The 25,210-nt window shown below is 35.2% G+C and overlaps 1 protein-coding gene across 1 annotated transcript in view; it reads right to left on the reverse strand.

Annotated features, from left to right (window-relative positions):
* LOC145689337 (putative glutamate receptor) overlaps positions 1-25,210 on the reverse strand; it is a 71,447-nt gene that overhangs the window by 39,317 nt on the left and 6,920 nt on the right. Inside the window, exons 2-4 of the mRNA XM_081763484.1 lie at positions 17,746-18,057; positions 12,240-12,340; positions 537-710 (exon numbers count right to left, since the gene is read on the reverse strand). Coding sequence (XP_081619610.1) covers positions 537-710; positions 12,240-12,340; positions 17,746-18,057 — 587 coding nt within the window. The remainder of the gene's footprint in view (positions 1-536; positions 711-12,239; positions 12,341-17,745; positions 18,058-25,210) is intronic.

Genomic DNA, 25,210 nt, shown 5'->3' on the forward strand with positions numbered 1-25,210 from the left:
GTGACAAACCAAACTCCTTTACGTGATGTATACTGTGATACTGCTAGTTAAAATATGTATCAATGTTTACTATAATAATTTGACTAAATATACACAATATTATCTCTTTGAATGATATGTTTCTTAACACTTCAAGCTTGTATATATTCTAGAAGCATAATCAGTATATTTATCATTGGGAAACAACTAGCTACCCAATACCAATATTAGCCTATGTTGTAATTCGTCGAGCATTACCCAGCATTTTCAAACCAACTTAATTGCCAATAACTGTTACGAAAGAAGTAAAATTTCAATTAGAAGCACAAAATCAAAACTGTTGGATATATGACGGCAAATTGTAGGTTAGCCAACATATAAGTTGCTTATGTAATTTTCAACTTCGTTATTTGCAATTATCAATCCCCATACATCCTAACTAACAGCTTTCGTATGGGATACAAAATGTGCTCCTAGGGAAAAGTTTTCATAATTACTACATATCCAACTAACAGTTTGAAATGTTATTAAGTTATTTCAAAATATTTCTGTCTTACCCTGAGTCAAGAACTGGATACGTGAAATCAACGACCTGTCTTCTTCGTGAGGTAATAACAAAGTCAGAGATAGCGACATTTACTTCTCCTCTGTGGATCATCCCAATCATTCCATTCCATTCACAATTCTCAATTGAACCCCACTTGCCATCTACAGACAATATATAAGTGGTCCTGTGAAATAAATGCCAGGTGAAAATAAAAAACAAATATGGACCAATGTACTGAGTCCATTTGTTTCCTTTATTACTAGTGTTTCCACTATTATTTTTATTCTAGTACACTATAGATCTCTAATTAATAACATTATGTGGTATCTTTCAATTAAAATGTGCATTGGTCCTTACCATTTTGTATCTCAACGTGGTACCAGCATCTCAACGTGGTTATATGTCCATAAGGAAGACACATTGCAGACGGAGCCTGACATTAGTAATAGACCATTGTAACATATCACTTGGCACCGACACTCACTCTCCCATCATCACTCTTTATAAAGTGTCCAGATCACAGAGGTTCTAATCAGATAAAGCCATGTTCCACTTAGATTGCTTTGTAGGTCACTATGACTCCAATAACTGGATCCCTAATGCAAATAATTCTGGTGCTACAACTCAAGAATTTCAGACACATCCTTCGTTTACTAAGGGTGTGGTATTCGTAATAATTACCTTCTTGGTTCGTAGATTCTTCGTGCAGCAATGATTACAATTTTTGAGAGACCTTCATAGATTGCATTGTTACAATCTGAGATATTGTGGGCAAGATTCACTTTATATTTGATGCAGCACCTCAATTTTGCATTGATTTCATGAGTACGGCCAGGCAACGCTTTTCCAGGCCATGCTGTCAAGCCTCGCAGAAATATTTAGGGACCACCGGGAAGTATAGACTTAACACCACTGTATTTCTTTCTCTGGAGGTACTTGAAAGAGAAAGTGTATACTAGAAAGCCTTGTGATTTGGATACATTGGCAGCAGTTATTAGGAAGAAGTTAGTGCCCGTGCCTAGCAAAATCTTGCAACGCTCTATCTCAAATGTTCGACTCTGCCTACAACGATCTGTTAACTTAAACTAATTTCCATACTGAAGTATTAAAATTCAAGCACCATAGAGCATCGTATATACATTTGTAGTGTATTAAAAATAGGGATATAATAGTGAATCAAGGAAATCACCGTGTATAACAGATATTATTAAATGTAATAGAAGCAAACAGATTGGGACTGCGTGTGAACACTAACATGGAATACATGTCTGTAATCCGCGTCACCCGAATTGGCGTGTGGCATCAGCCAGAAAGCTTGCAGTATGCTGTTGCTAAACCTTCAGGGTGAAGCAATAGCAATACCACAGGCCAATTCGGGTGAAGCGGACTATAAAATTTACGTCATACGAGTAATATTACGCCATACTTCCATACCATACTAGCACTGGATAAAGTTGGTTTATTTCCCTATTCTTGGTTAATTTCTCTGTGCCTTCGGAGAGAGGAACTGTAAGAACAAGTGACTTCAGAGACTAGTTATTGTTGTCATTGGAATTCATAAACAAATTTGCAAACGTCTCTTGAACTAATGTACCCTTTGCTCTTAGTAACACGATTTTACTCGATCCTTCTATAATTAAGTTTATTTATAATTGTGTTTATTAGATGATAATTCTATAAAAATTCTATAAAAAATATTCTAATTATGCATTTCTTAACTGGATTAAGATCAAAGTATATTTTTGAAGAATCGAATAAGATAGATGAATTTTTCAAGCACGACTCCCCAGTGTTGAATTGAACATTACTTGATCACCAACAAAGTATTGTGATAGTGTAGAGTGTAAACGACGACTTAATTTGCTATTGCTTCTTCAAAAATGTCATTAGACGTTATAAATTTGGCCACTGAAATGCAATATTAGTAATCCTGATTTGAGTGTTAAAAACTGCCTTGAAACCCAGAGAATGTTAGAATTGTCTGTGAGTCAGTAAAATAAACAGTTAATATAATTCAGCTTGCATCCGATTAATTTCTCAATCATTCTTACTCATAATTTGAAAAACTGTGTTTGTGCGAAATTAAGATTGTGCAGAAAGTTAATGTCCAACATTCTTAAAAATATTCAGTTTGCAAAATGAGTCCCTTGTTCTTGATGAAGAATCAAATTTACACAATAAACTTACTACTAGTGATGAAGTCAACTTCTATATAAATAAGTTTGTAAGCCATTAAAGTTATCCTATTTCGGTGCGTGACTATGAAACATCCCTTGTGGATTAAGGTGCTATTTTCTGGTATGACACTGTCACTTATTCTATGTTTCTTTCTTAATTATTGTTATTGAGACACACGAAGAAATAGATGCTAATGTAAATATCTGACGTTACCGCTAGACACTGGAGACGTTTGTGGCCATTGTTAGAGTTATTTTCAGTAGGGAAATTGGGATCAATCTTTCAAAGCGCAAGACATTGCATAATTTTAAAAGATATTTGGAAATTGTTTAACGTTCCTAAGTTAAAATATTAGCTACCCTAGGGAATCAATAGTTTAGACAGTTTGAGATTTATCAATCTGTGACTTCTGTCACTGAATACAAGAATAAACAATGAATATCAGCTGCTCTGGGAGAAATCATATGCAGGTCAATTAGGAATTTCTCGCTTCAAGCTCTAGAGATGGTCCAGGAAAATTTTGTTTTATTTTATTCATTATTTTCGTGGCAAAAATTGTAGCATTGCGTCTATGTTATTCCATCCAACTGAATATCTTTTATGTCCAGAACAATACATGTTTTAGCACATGCTTTAGTAGTAATAAACGAAACGAGCAGGATCACTACATATTGAATATTCTGCATAAAATGTAAAATGAATATGGTTGCATAATTGAAAAGAGGTAATAATAAAAAGGCATCCTATATACGTTGAAAGAAAATTTTCAGTTACGTTTTATCTATCTGTTTATCTCAATAATGTGTGATGTCTTGTAATAATAATACAAAAAAGTATCATGTTTGAAAATAGTTACATTTATAGATGTCAAGCAATTACAATAGAAAGAATACTTTAGAATAGACTAAAGTAGAAAAATCTTTTCAAAATGGCAATTGGATGGCTAACGTTCTAATGAAATTTTACAATTCTCAATACGAAATTCCATTTGGCCATACATGAGTTTTTTGTCATAATGTACCTTCTACGATTTTGGGGCAATTATGACCAAATTTGCACGATATTAGGCAATACTAGTGTAAAATAATTTACGAAAAGACTAAGGATCGGCTGCTCCTTTAAAGAGTCGTATCCAGAAAACCCGTTAACATCCAAACGTATTTATTATCGACTAAACTAATTTAATACTTTAACTATAATGAACACTACCTAACAGTAGAGTAAATTGAAGTTTTAAAGATACAAAAGAAAATATTACTTCTATCAAGTCATACATGAGTTAACTTCGGAAGACCTGTAGTTTGTTTACGTGTGTTATCTGATGGCGAAGGACTTTTCCAAGCAATCCACATGCTTGCTGAAACACAATCTTGTTATATAGACTAAGCTGAGTGTTTTCAAATGGAGATGGGAAACAATCATTGAATTTCCTTTTAAATGAAACGGGTAAGCCAGCAATAGAATTCATAAATAGTACCTTACTAATATCTTATTACTTGTTATAATGAATTTAAAACTGAAAATATTTATATTGCATTTCCAATAAGTCGTATCATTGGTGAAAGTGAGACCAGATAAAAGTGCTATTTGAAATACAATTGAATGCAGTATTGGTTTACAGCTGTGAAATGAAATGTAATCTTTTGTTTAACATCTCACAAATAGGCTCTGACAACTAAAGGAGAATGATGATGAGTAAACAAGATAATGAAAACAGTTTTGTCCGCAAAAGGTGTATCTGTTTCTGGTATACAATTTTTTTATTATCTCGTGTCTCGTTTCATCTCCTCCGAAACATTAATTATTGCACACTATATTACATTTGTGGTGTGTGATATAAAATTTTATTTAAAAAATTGTTGAAATACATTTTGTTAAAAAACTAATATTAATTTGAAAATACGAAATGTTTACCTGTATAACGAAAAAGCTAAACATCCGCAACTGCCCAGCCCGATTTAAATGTTTTGTTTCAGATGAAATAGGCAGTACAGAATTCAAATACGTCATTTGGATCTTCCAAAACGCTGTTTAGGCTTTCACACGCTCAGCGTCATGGAAGAGGTATGCTATTTTTCTCGTAGTGAAATTAATGTGATAGTTCTTTTTCTTTTTTTACGGTGGAGGTAAGCAATGGCATCAAGACTATCTACTCGATAGCATTTGGAGGACCGCAGTGGCTCAGTGGTACAGCGTAGTAGTAATTGCATGACCTGAAGACAGTTTTGGCCCCTGGGTCCCTGCCTCAGGACCCATGGTCCCCGGCACGGGGTCAATGACCTAGGTGTACTTAGAACCATCCCCTCTAAATTTTGGCAGAACCTTGGCCCACCCCCTAGATTTTGGCAGGGGTACATACGACCAGCACCCATAAATTTTGGAAATTGCCAAATCTAAAAACTGCGTATGGTTGCCTAGGACGATAATATGTACCTCTCTTAGTATCGGGGGTCCATCTCGTTCACTTTCATGGGTAACAAATTACCAAAAATTCAAATTTCGGGGTTTTGACCTAATTTATCCCCTTTGATGAGGTCCTATTACCTTATATGGTTATATAGTCATGTAAAGATGTTCATTCCCTATCAAAAACATAGGTACATTGATGCACCCCTGTAAAATGTAAGTAAGAATCGTATAGCATAGAATACAATATATATAGGAAATATGTTATTATAACTAAGAAATACAGTAGAAAATAATTATAAAACATAATGTTGAAGTACAAGCTATTTTTAAATAATCATACTTGAATGTAAAATATACTTTTAAAACAATTTTCCATTTATGCAAAGCTACAAACAAGTGAGGAGTGCCATCTGGTAGCCACTATTCATCTCTTCGAACCAGAAAACTATGAATTTGACACCAATATTTTTTGTATTCTATTACTTGTTTCTTACATATAACCCCTTTCCCTCCCTGGAATGGTTTCAGTGTCTTAGCCCCTACAGTAGATTGTTGAGAACGTAATTTATACGTACAGCAAATTCGTTTGAAATTCCTCCAAGAGCCAATGTTGCACTGTACTTTTTTTCTGAGTCAAACTCTCTAAATATATATACATACATTAAAGTAAGAATTGAATTTTATATTAACGTTTGACTGTCGTCGTTGTGCAAACATTCATGATGATATGCCGTAAAGAAATGAGTTACATTAAGGTTGTAATATTTAATATCAAGTTTGAAATATCGCAAGTTAAAGAAACGCATGTAATAAATATCATATTTGAAAATAATTTCGAATTAAACTAGCTGTGACTACATTACTTCAAAATTGAATTTGTGGAATGCACAGTTTGAGCGTAGCTCAAAGAAAATAATCAATAAGAAAGGTCTTGATTCGAACCTCGGACCATACACGTAGGAGTAACTTACATTAATCATTCACCTAACAGACAATGATGCACAGGGTTTGGCACTATTTTATCGGATGGTTCTATCAAATGTAACCTAATTAACACAATAGTAACACATTTTACTGCCCTAAAAAGTGTTCTCAACAAGGAGAAGTTCATTATGCACATTGTAACTACGTTACAAGAGGTTTATATCCTATCAGAACGGCGCATCCACCAAGTCAACTTTTGGAATATCCCATTAATTTAGCTTTCAGCGTAACTAAGGGAAAGGTATGTGCATGAGTACCGGGTTCTTCGTAGCAGAATGGATAAAGTCACGGTTCGATAACTACAAGGTTCGCAGTTCGAAACCCCTCTCGGAAACTGCAGATATTTTAAATTCTTAATTCCTCATTTCTCAAGATCTTTTTCTCCATTCGTAATCATCTGATGCTCTCAAAAGTGTTCTCCACCGTAATTTGAGAACTGCCTAATGTGATCCTCGCAGTTCGAAATCTTCCCTTCTTCTGTTTCACAAAATCACAATTTTTGTCATAATACGAATGCTGCCCGATCATTTTCTCCAGTTCTAAATCTGTGTATATAATTTATTCCTCTCTCTCTCCATATTTAATCTCTATGTGTCTGTCTCAATGTCGCCCAGGAACTCATAAGGCATGATATCAAACCTGCGACTCTTGAAACCAAATGTAAGCTCTCTAGCAATGTGCTATCGTAACTCTATAGGTTTGTTGCTAAAAGCAGTGTCATTTTAGATTTTATTCGGGGGGAGAGTCTCCGCCTACAAAAATTATTCACTTTTTTTATTACTGTATTACTATACATTTGCTCAAGCAATAAGTATTTAGGAAGCGCAAGGGAGGGGAAATTACACCTTTCTGTCCTGCCCAAATGACGCTCTTGGAACATAAGCTTGCAATTACTGAAAAGGAATGAAATGAATCATTGAATAACATTCATTTCTCTCAGTAGATATTCTCGAGTTCTGTGCGTGCAATACAGACTTTAGGACGTACAAAATTTATTGCCGTTATTGGCAATTTCCATAGATTTCTTAGGGAGCATCTTACTAAATTGCAGTCTTTAAAGAAGGGAAAAATGAAACTAAATGTATTAATGAAGCTATGAGAATATTGTGTGACTTTTGTTTAGAAATATGCTCTTAAAAGACCTTTCAGAACAAACGAATGAAAAAGAGTGTTTTAGAGATATAATATTGTAACCTTGATTCCTTTCTCAGTGGAAAGAGTATACTACTTGACACACACTGCTTTAGATAAGGTGAGGTGGAGGAAGAGAAGAGTTGAAGCAACTAATCGATTGAGACATGTATTTCTGGACGCATAAGAAAACGGGGTAAGAGTTTGATATTAATTTGGACTTAGATTTTTTGTAACAATTTCTATGCCACGAACTGTACAAAACTGAATAAGACACAGGAATTTAACCATTCGTTTGTTTACATATTACAAAAGGTATAAATTTCTACGCCAGTTAAAGATGGCCCTTCTTCGCTTTTTTTCTCGTTGGTACAAAAGGAAATAGGACACCCGTATTTATTTATTCATTTCTTTAAATGGCACAAAAAGGTATAAAATGCTGAGTTAGTTAAAATGGTCCTTCTTTGCTTTTCTTCCGATTGGTACAAAAATAATATAGACCACTCAAATTTATTCCTTCGATTATTTGAATTGCATAAAAAGATATAAAATGCTGAGTTAGTTAAAATGAACCTTCTTCGCCTTTTGCTGGTAAGTAAGAATTTATTCCTTCGTTTATTTGAATAATACAAACATTACAATGGCCCTTCACTTTTTCCAGTTGGTAATCGTCCTTCTTCGCATTTTCTTCTTCCTAAAAATTGAAAACCTCACTCAAATTTATCCCTTCGTTTGTTTAAATAATACAAAATGGTATTGAACTTCTGAGCAAGTTAAAATGGTCGTTTCTAGTTACTAGAAATTTATTCCTTTGTTTATTTAAATAGTTCAAAATGGTTTAAAATACTCAGCTAGTTAAACTGGAAGTTCATTTTTTCTCATTAGTATAAAAGTAGGACAACCAAATTTATGCCTTCGTTTATTTGAGCAGTACAAAAGTTTTACATAAATTCTGTGTTCTATTTCGCTTTTTCTGGTTAGTACAAATTTATCCGTTTTTTACTTAAATAGTACAAAATGATTTAAAATATCAGCTAGTTATGATGGCATTTTTCCTTGGTACAAAATTGAATAGGTCACTCAAATTTACCCCTTTGTTTGCTTAAATAGCACAAAATGGTCTAGTACAAGAGAACGTTTATAGTCTTATGTAATTTTTGCTATGATAAAATAGTGGTGGAAAAATAAGCCATACTGATTTATTAGCTCTGCTGTGTTACATAGTCTTATGTAATATGTGCTATGTTAAATAGGTGGTTGGAAAATATGTTCCTTGTATTTTACCGATCTGCTATGTTCGTAGTTTCTGTGTTCACCGTGTTATATATTCCATGCTATGTTAAATAGGGGCCGACAAAAGGGAACGAGTACACCCTTAAAATGGGAATCGAAAAAGGGAACTAGTACACCCCTATTATTCTCTGTTATGTCACATATTTGGCAAGTTCGTAGTCTCGTTAAAACAGAGGTTGAAAAATAAGCCATACTCTTTTATTAGCTCTGCTATATTACATAGTTTTATGTAATATGCACTATGTTTAACAGGTGGTTGGAAGATGTGTTTATTGTCTCTTATCGATCTTCTATGTTAAAATAGGGATTGAAAATAAATCATACTCTTTTATTAGCTCTGCTATGTTGCATAGTGTTATGTAATATGTGCTATGTTAAATAGGCTATGTTCATTTTCTTTTATCGATCTGCTATGTTCGTAGTCTCTGTGTGATTTCTGTTATGTTAAAATAGGTATTGAAAAAAGTGCTCATAAAAGCACTCATAAGTTCTATGTTAAAATAGAGGTTGTAAAAGGGAGCGTGTGCATCCTCTTATAATGTTGGTAGTCTTTGCTATGTTACATATTCTTGTGTAATTTCTGCTATGTTAAAATAGGGGTTGAAAAAGTGGTCATAAAAGAGAATGAATACACCCCCAGAAAGCAGTCATAAAAGGGAATTAATATACCCCCAAAATGTGCTAATAAAAGGGAACGAGTTTTCAGGGTGTTCGATTTTCCATGGCTGGACGGTACGTGGGTCATGGCGTATCGACAGTGGACCACCGGGTACTTCGGATCAGGCGGGACCTGCATTGGCCTAGTATGTTCCAGATCGGTAATTTTGCCTCTACTCTCCCACTTTCTTCATTCCACCATTTCATTCATCTATCATCATCATCGTCTCCTTTAGCCTATCCGGCATAAGTGTGGGACGTTAAACTCAAAGATTTCATTTCATTTTTTCGATAGCATTTGGTCTATGTGGAAGTAACACATCATACAGCAGACTAAAATTTCGACATGTGTCTATAAAACCTTCTGAATTAGTTGCAAATAATTCTTCTCTTGCGTATGATTTTGGCGAAGATATAATTTCTTACTTCTCAGTGTAAGTAATAACAACCAACGGGAAACGCTCAAGACAGGCAATTAGTAAATTAAGATATCTAAAACAATTTCCAGATACACCCGAAATGACTGAAAAGACTTTTCTATTCCACTCAAGAATCGCATTTTTGATGCCTTGCGATACAATTATGAGCTTCGTGAACTTTATTGGATGTCTTGGTACAGAAGTAGAAATCTTAGATGTCAACAGTTTTTGCATAATTGTTCGGTTTTGATTAAAACAGACAATATTCTAGCAATATTATAATCAGTGTTTAATGTATTGTTAAAAAATTAAAGAACGAGAAATTTATGTAGATACAATCCAAATTCATCGTCTTATTGGTAAGTTAAAACATAGAAATACTTATGAAACAGCTTTCTATGAGAAAAATTGGAAAACAGCGTAAAAGCCTATTAGATCATACACAAAAAATTCTGCACGTGGAGATCAGCTGTATCTTTGATATAACTAGAAGTTTATGGATTACACCATAGACTTAATATAATTTTACAGTAATTTACATGTTGCACGAGGTTCTTTAATCAGTTTAGCTATCTCAAGCTAGTAATTTTAATGCCATTTAGTTTGTTTAATATACGGGTATCAGTAATGATTGCTTCCTTATCATCTTTAGATGATTAAATACCCCATAAACTGAATCAAATTACACTAACCAACAGTGAAAATGTAACTAGAATGAAATAAATGTCTTTAACTATATTAACCACGCTGATAACGATAACGGCAATGAAAAACACGAATTAGCTTTCGTTTAAAAATTAAAGATGGGTGCATTTAATTATAACTATTATATTTTATTAACATTCATCGTAAAACCCTTCCAATATAGACTTCGAAATCCTGTTGATGGTAGACAGAGCGATTAAGTTACCTACAGGGAACCATAGCTGTGGATATTTTGTCGCAATTTTTAGCTTGGGCTCGTAGCAACAAGGAATAGTGGAGGGGAATAGGTAGGGAGAAGCAGGGCATGTTTCATTTAAGCGTAGTTTCAGTCTGTTATAAGCTCTGTTCTGTTCTTCTGCTGGAAGAACGTGTTATTGAAGTGAAGTTAGTGCATGTGGTCATTGTAATTCTTATGATTCAATATGCCACACAAATGCGTAAACAGCGTTGACAATTTTTGCTACATTCGCGGACAATATACATTGAAATCGCAAAGGTAGCCAATAGCGCCATATGTTAAAAATAGGCGTACAGACTGTACTTTGGCTGTGAAAGCGTTGACCAGTACAAGACCTGGGCTCGTCATGTATATTGTTTATTTTGTATCTCGAGTCTTCGTTCGTGGTTAAAATGTAAAGGATCTTCCATAGCCTTTCCTATATCCATGATCTGGCGAGAACAATCAAACCATGTGAATGATTGTTACTTTTGTATGATAACTCATTAACTCATGATATTTCAAAAAAGAAAGTTTTTCTTGAGATATCCTAACATACCGTTGGCCATGTGACCATGGCCAGTGCCTTACGGAGACTGACTGCCTGTTCTTGTCCTACCTGCCTTTGTTCAAGTGTCAACAAACTTTTTAGAAAATCAGAGGGCAGAAAACTATAAGGATTTTGTGGTAAATCTTCCGCACTGCTACGATAGATTAGGGTGCAACATGTTCATAATGTTAGATTTCTTAGATTCCCAGTCGGACTTCTTTGTTGACAACTGTGGTGTTGTAAGCGACGAGCGATGAGTAAGCGACGAAAACTCATCCCCCAGCAAATTTCGGACATGGAAATGAGATATCAGGAAAAGTGTTGTGCATCAATGTTAGTCGATTACTGCTGGACACTAAGTAGGGAATCACTAGCATACAAACGCCAAGCAAAGCGGTTGCGCCTTCAGTGACCTTTCTTCGAGGAAAAACAAGAAAATTAAACCTTGCAGAAGCTTATATAAGCAATAAAGTAAAGTTATCATAACTTCAAAACGAGAGCTAATCTTGCATTTTCATTAACATTTTCGTTTTCAGCACACCAAGAAACATAAAGATTAGCCGTTTTGATACCAGTTACAGAAAAAAAAAGTAAAATTTGGTTGGCTAGTGCTATTCGTATATCTTCTTAACTGAGACAATTTAGATTTTTTTTAGAAAGCGGAGGAATGAACCGGAAGTACACATTGAGTTGAAAGAAATATATGGAATCCTCGCTTAGTGCAAGAATTTCTAAATAATTGGGAAAAGAATATTAGTGGCTTTCTGTCATGATACGGTGCAATAATGAATACCTAAAAGAAATATCACCAATCATTAGGGTATCTTAGACTAAAAGACAGTGTATTGAGTGATTCTAATGTTGTATTAATGTAGTTATTGCTGAAGGAAAGATATTTCACTAATGTTAGCTACTTGTTCGGTAATTTCTTTCCAATTAAGAATAAAGTATCATAAGAAGAGTGTTTTGTAGCAATATTTTTTTTTTTATAATTTCTTTTCTTGTGTTGGCTCCTTCTACAATCATGTATTAATTACATATAATTATGAATTGGTAACTAAACAATTAGCGTTAATAAGTACGTTTGAAAATCATTAGTAATCTCATTGAAGAAAAAACAATTGCTCTTTGTTAAAATGTATCTCCCTTGTTTTTAAAAAAAATACTTACGTAAAGTTAAACATCTTCTCCAGTTCGTGCCAAAGTTCTCCAATATAACCATCCACTATGATACTGTTACTAACCTTTCTAACCACAGTTGCAGGTGGATTCTGGAGAGCAAAAGTATTGAGTAAGTTATAATCAACCTCAATTTAGTTCATAGTTAAAAATAGAGCTTTAATTTTAATTTCTATAAGTAAAATAAGTTTGTGGTCTAATATCGACTACGTCTTATACCTTGGAATAATATACAGATATTTGAATTATCTCCATTAAGTACAGAAAAGGATATATAGCTACTGCTAGCTCTTCTGTATATGAAACTATTGAATAGTAATTGAAGGAAGAAAGTGCAAATCATCTATGTACATATAGTAATTGAACAATTAGTAATTGTGGTGTTTCATGAATTACTAACCTCTTCGGTCCTGGCTTCTGGAAAGCGCATCAAAAATTTTTCATTGTGTTTCTTTGAAAGTCTCTGGTGAGCTGAACATAATAAAATTACGCATTTTTGTATTTGGTGACGCTATACGGGTATAGCTGATGGTCCTCATAGGGGACCTTCGTTCTTAAGTAGTACTAAAATTTACTTATGTGGTACTGTATGCTTAATTTATTACGTTTGAATTTACCACGATAAATACTTGCTGTTGAATTAAATGAAAACTCAGCGCATGCGAATGCAAGTTGGCAGGACCGTATTCAAGGGGTTCCTATGGGGACCGCGCCCCCAAATTTTTACTACCCCCCAAACAATGTTCACTGTAGGCTTGCAAATGAAATATAATATGGTTAAATCGACACTCCTACATTTTTGGGTTGGCTCGTTTCGGCAAATTGGTTTTGTTTATTGCAAAAAGAACGTTATTTCAGGTAAACAAAACTACATCGGGGGTTGTCAGACTATGGAAATCTATTACTTGGGGATCAGAACATATGGTGTTGATTTTAAGTGGATACTGTACATCCATGAAGGAAGATTATTTTAGTACAGGAAAGTTGATTTACATTTGACATAACACCGATTAGGACACTGTTTGTACTTTCAGGAGAATAGAATGGTGCCACTTGAAGCATTTTTTGACCAATTGTGTATGCGCAAACTGTTGTGGTTCCTGTTCCAGTACCTGATCCGGATCCCCCGGAGCAGACTACGCAACGAGTAGTCTTTTACGACTATGACCTATTGTAGAGATTACACAAGCATGGACACCACATTGGAAAAGGCATGCGCAGAAACATTACAGTTTGAACTACACACAACAGCTGTACTATGAACATAGTAGAACGGCCCTGACACTGCCAGTAATGTTTTCTCAACAATTATAAGGGGCCGCGGTGGCTCAGTGGTAGAGCGTTCATCTCTGTTGCTTGTTGTCCCGGGTTCCATCCCAGCTCCCGCCTAGTGAACTTTGTGGTGGACAAACAGTGGGTTTCCTCGTGATTCTCCCGTTTCCTCCCACTTTCTTCATTCCACCATTTCATTCATCACTCATCATCACTTTAGCCTAACCGACATAACCGTGGGACGTAAAACTCAAAGATTTCATTTCATTTTTCAACAATTATAATATCAGGGGTGTACTCGTTCTCTTTTACGAGCACTTTTTTGATGTGAAAAAACATAGTAGAGCAAATATTAAAAAAATAACAACAACATTTAACAATATAGCATAAGTCTGGTTATTCACACACACATTTGGTGGAGCATGCGCAGTTCCAATTTAGTAGAAATTGCACTAATGCCCAGAAAAATTGTAGTTCCACTTCCGGTTCCGATTGAACTTAGCAGCAGTAGCAGACTTCGCAGCCCCTATTTACCAGCTGAGTTTGAACATAGCACATACTTTAACCCTACGTAACATAGCAGGGTTGTATTTTTTCTCTTTGACTAAGACTGAAGCCTATTAAGACCGCTTTCTTTAAGACTATGGCACACTTAGGTATTACAGTAGAGCAGAGAATAAAAATAAACACACACGCATGCGCTGAAATATTACACTTTCAACTACACACAACATTAGCCAACGAACATAGCAGAACGAGTATGACATTGACGGCTGTGTTTTTGTAGCCTTTTATGACCACTTTTATTCATTCCTTAAAACTCATACAATGTATACCCGTATTGGTGTGGAAAAAACACAATGGCAACATAGTAGGAGTACAGATATTTAAAAATAACAACACAATTTAACTATACAGCACAAGTCTGGTTATTCACACACACAGACACGGTTTATGGAGAAACTAATCCCGTTCCAGTGACCAACACACACATCGTTTACGGTGAACTTAATCCCACTCCAGTGACCATAAAGGAATAAAGCATAATATCATTAGCATCAACGGTGGAAGTTGAGAACTTATTTAAGAAATGTTATAATGAATAACCAGATGCACGACATGCTAAATACAGGAAACACTAATGTCCACAAAATTGGGGTAAGTCACCTTGAATACGTTTATTGTTCCATGTATAAAATACGAGTAAGTAGTTGCGTTTTGGAAACCTTATATGATATGATATATACGATGGAAGACCGTAAATATCGAAGTGTTCACCAACCCCTAATTTTGAATTATAAACGGCAACGCAGTGTTCACCTGGTTTATCACTAGAATCAGTGTTTATAATTATCGCAGTAAGAAATGTATGAATAAAACGTGGTAATAGATCTGCACAGTATACACCGATAAAATGATCGTTAGGCATATTTTGTTGTAATGCCTCATAAAGTTGAGGTGTAATTAACATGTTAATCAATATATATTTTTCTTGGAAATCAATTTCTAGTTCTGTAAAAAACTCACCGTAAATAATTCCTGTTACAGGAAATGTCAGTTCTTTGTTAAAATGAACCTCTAAACGTACACTTTCTTGACGTTGTGGACTAGTATAAAATGCAGTACTATCACTAGAATCAGGAGTTAAATCAAATATCAGTCAAGTATAACAATTAGGATATTCGGCAAGCGAAATATCATTACCTCGATTACAATAATAAATATCAGACCCTGTAAATAACGTAGAATATGCTTCCAAAAATAGGATATTATCAAAATCTGGCTGTAACGGTTTGGATGTAACAAGCGTTCCATCAACATACAATGTAAAGAAGTTCAAACTGAAATGCTTAAAATTAAAAGGATTTGTCGCATACGTACCATTAAACTCAGCATTAGTAACAAAACTAATAATAATACGTTTAAGCACTATTCTGGAAAACAGATGTGGAAGTGTGCTATCCATAATACCCTGTCGTAAAGTTTCTGTTTTTACCTGCACCTTTGTTATAGGATATTTCACTCTAAATTTAGCATTTTGTAATACTTTATTTTGTGCTATTTTTACAGCTCGGGATACATCAACCTATTCCACCAGCAGTGTTCCATCTGCAATTTTAACTTTTCCCTCAGCACCAGTTTCGCCCATTAGACAAAACGCCGCTTTGGCAGGAACTAACTTATTACGCAGTTGTACACCATTCAATAGAATTTTTTTCCTGATTAAATATATCACCATGAATATATCACCATGAACCCAGTAATTCAAATGGTTGACTTAACCCTGTGAGAAGATGACGCAGTTTAAACCCCACATTACTATCGGCCACACTATCCATATGACCTGCAGTATCTGTAAACCACATAGCAGTCTGACGATGTGTTGGTTTTGCATCGCCATTATAGTTTAATACTTTTACTATATAGGATCAATATGGGTATGTATGCGAAAAGTAGGATATCAGTTGATTATTCAGATATATTTATACCTCACTGAACATTGCACTGGGAAAGTAATTTGCAGGTCCAATTTTTTTTATCGGCAGAAGTTAAATTAGAATCACCAAGTTTAGTAATTTTACCTTTAATATGTAATATAGTGTGCAGTAAATCAATATAATCATCACCATGACCGGGGACTACAAACTTTATTGGAGCATTATGAGATAATGGCGCCACAGGTTTATATGGTATAATTTTTTTTACCTATAATATTTTAATGAGCGGGCAAACCCACAAATAAGTCTAATTCTGATTTCCTACGCTCACACTACATTTTTCTTACTATTAATACTTTTACTAGCTTATTTATAAATACCTTATGATTATTATTAATCGAAAATGTAATTTTACACATACACCATCATATTGAAAGGGGAGTGGATTACCTGTACTATTTCTTAAATCAATAACAATGTGATCAAACTGTTACACTGCACAATGACATAATGAGGATTTTCAAAGATATGCACATTACTAGCACCGTACTCTTTAATATTTGTAGTTATAATACGTAACAGTGGTGCAACAGCATCGCCTACCAGTTGTGGTTTATAATATTGCTATAAATATACATGTTTGCAGGTACTGATTTATGTAAATTAGGTTGGTAACGCGCGTGATGAACAAGTGTAATATTTTATGTACATGAACAAAACCTAGTATTTTGGCTAATTCGGGAGATAGCCGTACTTCTCTAGATTAGACCCTGAAAACTATGAGTTCGACACTAGTATCGGTAATTTTCGATTTTTTAAATATATTTCTCCCCTATCCCTCCCCTAAGATGCACCGCCAAAGTAAAAGGATAAAAACCATTGCAGGTCCTAACCTTATCTATGTTGTAAATTTGATAGGGTAGTTCAAGAATGATTAAGTCACAAACGTAGTCATCATATTTTTATGTATGTATGTATGTATCTAGATAGAAAGATAGATAGATAGATAGATAGATAGATAGATAGATAGATATAGATATCCTTACTCCTTCCCTAAGTTGCACCGTCAAAGTGAAATTATAAAAGTCATCGAAGCCTCGAACCTCATATTCATAAAACCTTTGCTTTAAAAGTCCATCAAAATACAGGAAGATTTTTTAAAACTTACGAATTTCATATGGGTCTAGAATTCCTAACAGAAGTCCGATTTCCTAGTAAACGTAGTTCCTTGACCTCTTTTCCGTCCTTGGTCATTGCCGCAAACCACATAAAAATCGAACTTCAGTTAGAAATTGTAGACCCAAATGAAATCCATGGGTTTAAAAAAATCACCAAGTATTTGCTATCGCTATTCCAATTGTAAGTCCAAAGTAGTAATTAGTATTTTGCTTTTGTAGTGCATCAAAGGAAACACCATTAATATTTGTATTTTTCCTTTAAAAGACGATCCAAAGTTACATTATGTAGAATAATAACTAGCGATTCAATATTGTTTTATATATACTTCTGACGTTAACTTAGGCCGTTAACGTAGGCCATAGGCTGTGTGATTTTTCTTCCCAGCGAACGCATTGTGTTCAGACCTCATGTCGATTTGAGTTGTTTGAAGGCATCTGGGAGAAAACATGCCGTGTGTAGATATATTTTTCTGAGACTTTGGAAGAGGTAAACACATAGTTATGTCATTACCTTTAATTACTCGATTCCATTATTTAATGATCCTATGTACATTTCTCAACATACATTTTAAGATAAGTCCTACGCTAATTATACAGGAATAAACTTACTTCGTAAGTTGCTGCAGAAATGACAACTCCTTGCAGATCTTTTCGTCTGCTCCACATGGGTTCCTGTGTGAATTCGAGTCCATGCCTCATATTCCATTCTCCTATTCTCCTTATTGTCAGAGGGTGGACTTGACTTACACGGTAAGCTTCGAAGAAAGTAACGGTTGAGTTTATTGATAATGGCTTTAATGCCGAAATCAGGAAACAATCCAAAGGTATATTAATATCGGCAAGTAATGATTCCATATTTGAATCAGGTTCGAACACAACAAACCAATCATTATTGTAATTGAAGAGGTCTCTCAACGATGCCTACGAAATAAAAAAGTAACTAATTATCAAAATATAAAGAACATTCTAATGTTTTCTATTTACTATATATATATATATATATATATATATATATATATAGTGGCGGATCCAAGAGTGGCTATAGCCCCTCCCCCTTGACGCTCGGGTATACACTGGATACAATGGGCTTCAATTCTGCTTTACACTGGATAAAACGGCAAAATATGGTTTAACCCCTCCTCTATCCTGGATCCGCCCCGGTATAGAAATATCTTATAGAATTTATTTTAAAGTTCCTCAGCCTTAGATAAGTTTTAATAAGAAGTATTGATCTTAGAAATTAAATATTTCCTTTCCAAAAGTTACAAACTATTTTAGCAACAATACCAAAATCGCAAAATGTCACAATTGGGGCGTACAGGGTACAAGCGATTCAAATCTAATTACCAAAATTATGAGAAAAAACGAGACATAAAGTTCATACGTTCCACTAAAATATACGGAATTATATATAAGGATTATTTATAATATCTGGATACGAATCACTTGAATACTGAAAGGAGCTTTACGTAGAGATCTTAAATATGAAATAAATAAGAAATCACAAAAATTAAACTTGAAACCATTGTGCACCAGATACCCCCAATTTTAACATTAACGTTCATTTACCTTAGCTACTTACATTCTGTATTATTTATATTGAGATTTCCATTTACAAGGATCACGTTACTAGTAGGTCCACGTGTTATTCCACATGTTATTTAAAATCAGTTGTTACTCACATTATATAATATCTAACTCTGCAATACAGAGACGAGAGTTGTGACAACTCTTTTTTTGTTTGTCTGTTTGTTTGTTTCCTATAGAAGTTGGACTGTACGTTCAAGTTTACTGTTTTTATTATTTGTTTATTCTTAGTAGAAAAGATAATACACCATTGTCCTGATGCGTTTTTTAAATCTAATTTTTAGTTGCTTTGTTATTGTATATATTTTCCTTGTGGTTCTCTCGCATCCTTCCCGTGTCGCGTGTTCCACATCAGTTAGAAATTCCACTTGAAACTGTGATGAAAAGAATTTAATATGGCCCATACAAGAGATAACATTTCAACACTGGAAATTATTTCTAGAATCCATAATTTCCGTATCTTAGATGAGGTGCTGCAGTGGCGGTCCCATCTGACAACGTTCTAGAAGGTCATGGATTCTATCGCGATAGAACTTGGTGGACCGTGAAACGAAGAAGTTATCACGTGCATTTTGCACCTCTTCTAGGGATTTGAACTGGGGTCCTCTAAGTTGATTGTCCAAGGAATAGAACAGGTAAGAATCGGACGGGGCAATGTCCGGAGAAAATGATGGATGCAAGACGTGATTTGGAGTGGTGTTTCCCTTCCAAGGCGTAGAATTGTGTCCCGGGTCATAGTAGAAACGCCTTATCTTGTAACAAGAGGACCCCTTTACGATCAAAAGTACTGGCTCCAGAGTTTTGAGTTTTTCTTGAACACGGCTCAACTGCTGACACTACACAGTTACATTGATTCTCTGACCAGCTATAGCAGTTTCCGATGCACGATGCCGCGAGCAGTCCACCAAACACACAGTGGAACTTTCTTGTGGTGCCGTGGGGCTTTCACCTCATTTGAAACCGGTTCATGGGATTCTAAAAAACGATTACTCCACCGTGGTGCTTCATACAGGACCCATTCTCATCATATATCAATACTCTGTCCACAAATGGCTCCTTTTTCAGACGAGACAGCAAAGAAACACATATGTCTGCTCGCGTGGCCTTCTGGCCAGGAGTCAAATCATGTGCAACCCATCGACCCAACTTGTAGTGCTTCCCAAGTTGATGGAGGTGCTGCCGAATAGTTTCTCCACTCACACTGAATTGTAGTCCCAGTTCTACACATATGTGGCTACTTTTAGCCCGAATTGCTCCTGAAGATCTTCATTTTGTACACGTGCTGGTCTTCCAACACGCGGTGCGTCTTCGAGCGTATCGTCACCGTCCTTAAACTTGTTAAACCACCGCTGCACTGTCCGCGTAGCCACAACACCCTCAGCAAAGTCCTGGCATTCTTTTCGGTCTGCCTCAGCGGCAACTGACCCCAGTTTGAACTCGTGCAACATTCACGCCCTTACGACGCTCTGTTGAGGTGCCAAGTTCACTCTGTCCTTACGCAAGTTCACGGTGTAACTGAAGAGCCACAACCAAGTAGTGTGTTGGATATACCCACACCAACAACTGACCTTCGCCTTATCTCCATTTGCATTCAACTCACGATATGAGGGTCAATTGAGCACAGACTTCCACAAAAAGCGACATAACTTTCTTGGTTGCCTTTTAATAACACGATACTGAGATGTTGGTGAACCCCAACTATTTTCTTCATATATGAAGAATCATTTAATAGATTTTCACTTCAATTACGTGTGCTGCTCAGTGTATGTATGTATCTTTTTTTTTAATTTGGAGTTCTGTAGTAACTGTTATATTTTTTTAAAAAAAATTAACTTGTTAATCATTTGGAGACTACTGATAATAACTTTAAATATGTTATACAAAATATTAATGGTGAAGTAAGTTACTGAGGCAGTTTTGAATACCTAAATGGCATTGAAGATAACATCTAAATTCCACCCACCGAGATTCAGTTCAGAATGTGCATCTTCCTTAAAATGGGAGACATTGTGGTTTAGTGAACAACAAACTATATCCTTGGTGTTAACAACAATATATCCTTGGAATTTTTGGAGTTTATTTTATTTTCTGCCTCATTCTCATTCTGCTAGTTAATTTATAACGATTGGCTTTAATAATGATCCATCTCTATTCTACAGAGTATAATAATGGGACGTATAGTAAGAAATTACTTATTATTCATATTCTTAAAACAATTCTGAAGACAGAATATTTTCTCTTTCGGTTTATATTGTTAATGGTATTGCTAACAAGGGACGTATGTGAACCGTGACAGCTAACTGTTTATGAAAATTGGTACCTTGACTAGCTGTGCATCTCTTTTTATCGTGATGATAGTCACACGGCGCGGAAATGCCACGTTTATAGCTATGTATAATATATATACCAAACAGTGACCGGCCCATTCTGTGAAGAGTTATACCCCAAAAATCCCAAAAATACCGAAAAAGGCAAAAAATGAAAAATATGTGCAGGTAACCTGATATCTACTGGAGGGGAACACATGAACAAGAACACGGCAGTAGTATCACACAATCAGTGTAGCCATCCCAATATAAACCTATAGTTTCTCAAATAGAACATATTACATTTTATGGCATTAAAACAATTGGCATAAAATGTGAAGGAAAATAAGCAAGAAGTGGGTTGTCAGTGTTGCCAAATAAGGGAGATATGAGGATCTAAATCCCATACTTGAAAAATTATGGGGTCCGTACAATGAAATGTTCAAATGTACAACAACAACAAGACTGCAGAAGGAACAAATGCATAGTGGGGAGTAAACCACAGCATGCACAGTAGTCAGTGACTAAGGACTTGATACGTCATATCGAGTGTCCCGCTAGGGCGAGAAATGTACGTATTTTGCCATACTATCTATGGTTTTTCTGTTGCATGTATTTGTGTATCATGTTAAAATATTTTGCGCCTCTATATTACTGTTAACCTGAATGCAATGTATTTTGTCTTCATCGTTGTCTATAATGCTAACGTTTCCTATACTCAAGACTGAAATCTACCACAGGTCATTAATCTTTGCGAATCGATTCGGACGTACTTTTCTGTCTTGGTTTGTTACCTTTCCTGACACACTTCTCTGTAATCTTCTCAGACACTGCTTCGTCGTTTCTACGGTTTGGAAAGCATTCAGGATTTTATACAGTGTTGCAACCCCAAGACAGCTCATTTTATAGCTCTCGGGAACGGCTCGAAATATCGATTCCCCACTAACGCCATTGAAATTGTTGCACTACAGGAAGTCTTCCTGTTCACATTTCGGCATTATGTCACATGGGACCTCTCCTTTCTACGGCTACTCTAACATGTGCCCTTTTGGATTAATTCTATAGCAAGCCTGTAAGTCACTGGATGGTGAGAATGCTTTGGTAAACTCCTTACTGTACATTTCTTTCTTGAAGTCTTGTTGTTTTGTACACTTGTTGATTTCTCTGTACGGATCCATAATGTCTCAACTGTAGAGCCTAATATCTCTCTTACTTGGCAACACCGATAATCCGACTTTCGTTTATTTTCTTTCACGTTTCACACCAATTGTTTTAATGATATAAAATAGAATACGTTCTATTTGAAAAACTATGAGTTTATGTTGGGATGGCAACACTACTTGTTTGACACTACTGCCGTGTTCTTGGTCACGCGTTCCTCTTCCGTAGGTATCAGGTTACCTGCATACACTTTTCATTTTCCAGCCTTTTTGTGGTATAACTCAGCACAGCCCCACTTGGTCACTGCTTGGTATAGCGGGTTAACAAGTCATTTCCGCACCAAGTGACTATCACCACGATGATTAGTGATCCACAATTAGTCAGAGTACCAATTCTCATAAATATCTAGCTGTCATGGTTCGCGTACGTCCACTGTAAGTCACTCTTGTTACGTCAGCAACGTCACTCTTATTTTATGTTGAACGATTTGTAGAAATTTTATTTTTTATCATTTCTAATAGATTTATTCTGATAATTTCATAAATGTCATGTAATCTGTTTGTTATATTTCTTAATTCTCAGTTACTAAGTTTTACCTGTCCTGATCAGGAACTCTCTAATATCCAGAATATGTTACAGAATACTACACTTACACTTTGCCTGTATAATTTCCTAGGATGCCTATAGCGTTGGGGCGATGAAGAGAGAACATGGCGCAAAGTAGTCAATTGGGATTTGGATTAACACGTTTGAATTAAAGCATTGCGCAAGGGAAGAATAATACTGAAGGTCAGAAACATACTCATCAGATGCCCTTCCTAACCTGCTACAAGCAACCACGGAAATGCTGCAAACTGATGTAATCTAGTATTGTACCAAAGTAAGCTCAACATTACAAATCTCCGTTTGAAGTTTAACATCTCGGGCAGGGAATCTTACAATTATAGTTTAATGCTACAGTGATCTTATGTTATGCACAGATAGAAATGTGGAATTACAATTTCCGTATATCATACATAGACGTCATAGACACGCTTATGGAAAGAAATAAATCAGTAAAATTCAAATAATCTGGGAAATGCGTCCTCAATAAACTAAATTAAATAGATGGATTAATGATTATTCAGATAATTCTTATCAAATGTTCATTCCTGTAGCAGTCCGTCTTAATATTAGTAATTATTTTTTCTTCTAAACAGAAAGTGATACCCTCTCGAAGAAAATTTCTTTTCCCTCTGAGTATAATAGAACTGTTTATTATGATTATGATTATGATTATTATTATTATTATTATTATTATTATTATTATTATTATTATTATTATTATTATTATTATTATTATTATTGTGACAGATGCAAAGTTGAAAATTGTGATGAGGAATTACTGGGAACAATATTAATGACATAATGCCTACTTGCTATATTTTTTTATTCTGTAAACGGTTTTATTTATTCTTCTGTATAGTATAGTTCCATACAATGAATACATACCGGTACTGTTAATGTTGATAAAGAATCCGTGAAGGTTACCGTGCACCATTTACGAAAGACGCCCTTGAGAAACAACATCAAAGATAAGTTTTATTTATTCTAATGTATAGCACAGTTCTGTACAATAAATACATAGACCCTCTACTGTTGCTGTTGATAAAGAACCCGTGAAGGGTACAGTGTGCCCTGTGAAACATCAAATTATAGATAAATTCTTTTAGATGTTCTTCTGTAAACCAGTTCTGTATAGTAAATTCATAAAGTGGTTGTTGGTAAAGAAGCAGTGAATGGTACAGTGCGCCCTTAAAAATGGCGATCTGAAAAATAACACATTATATATATTTTTTCAATTCTTCTGTATACCAGTTTTGTATACCATTCATACAGAGAACAGGTAAGGAGTACAATCACTTTTCAAAAAACAGTATAAAGCCAGTAAAGCAATTAACATGTAAGTCTGTTTGGTAAGATAATATGGGAGTTTTTCCTGCTGCTAGTCATATCTTGCCAAATAAAACTCTCAGAAGCTAAGCACAATCGATTTAGCGCAGTTTAAATGGTTCAAGTCTATAAAAGCTCTATATTTACAAATTTGATTCTTCCTGTATTTTTAGAGCAGTGTTCAAATAATCGGTGCCTATATTATTTGTAAAATATAGCTATATCGATTTGTAGATATTTTAGCTTCATTTTGTTCGGCCAAAACAAAAGAAAAATACAAGAACTAAAAAATGTTTCTCGAGTAGACATTTCCACACTTTAACTCTTTAGGATACTAAATAAATTTGGTAATTTTAATACATAAAATGGCGACCGTCAATGAGTATACCGAAAAACTTTAAGAGGTGATACCTCACATCAAAATAAGAGAAACAAGTTCATATGGATCTATGGCGAAAAATGCATAGTTTCAGAGTTTGGGCTGTCCAAAATCGCGAAAAAGCCAAATTTCAAGAGGCCCTATTTCGAATCCGAGAGACTTTGGATGGTGGCGTAAAGGAAGTCACGCATACGCAATCAAAAATGCATATTTCAGTAATGCTCAATGGGTGCACACATTATTAACTGCAGGGTAAAATTCCCAGATATGCCATCAACCAAATTTTGAGATACGCTCTGACTTTATGATTGGTCCAAAGCAGGCAGATGATAAGTCTTGATAGCAGTGAACACGGAACCCTTTAGCGTAGTGTCTGAAGAGTTAAGGATCGTCAGCAGCACGGTCTCTCGTACTTGGGAAAACGCAAGGTGCGATGTTTTCTTTCACGCTTATGAGTGAAGAAAACGTGAAATATACCGTGACGAAATATACATATCATCACACGTTATTCCGAACACAAAGAAATTTGGATCTGCCTGTTCCTAACACTTCTGCTTTCCCTGAGAGGCATTGGATGTCCATTGTTGTCAAGGTTTACTGCATGTCTACTTTGGACCCTTCTTGAAATCAAGGTATATCTGAAAACTCTACTCAGAGCATATCTGAGAATTATACCCTGTCGGGAATAGCCTCTACACCTATTGACAAT

This window comes from Thermobia domestica, chromosome 7 (genome assembly GCF_964235325.1).
Source record: "Thermobia domestica chromosome 7, izTheDome1.hap1.1, whole genome shotgun sequence".
NCBI classification, from domain to species: Eukaryota; Metazoa; Arthropoda; class Insecta; order Zygentoma; family Lepismatidae; genus Thermobia; species Thermobia domestica.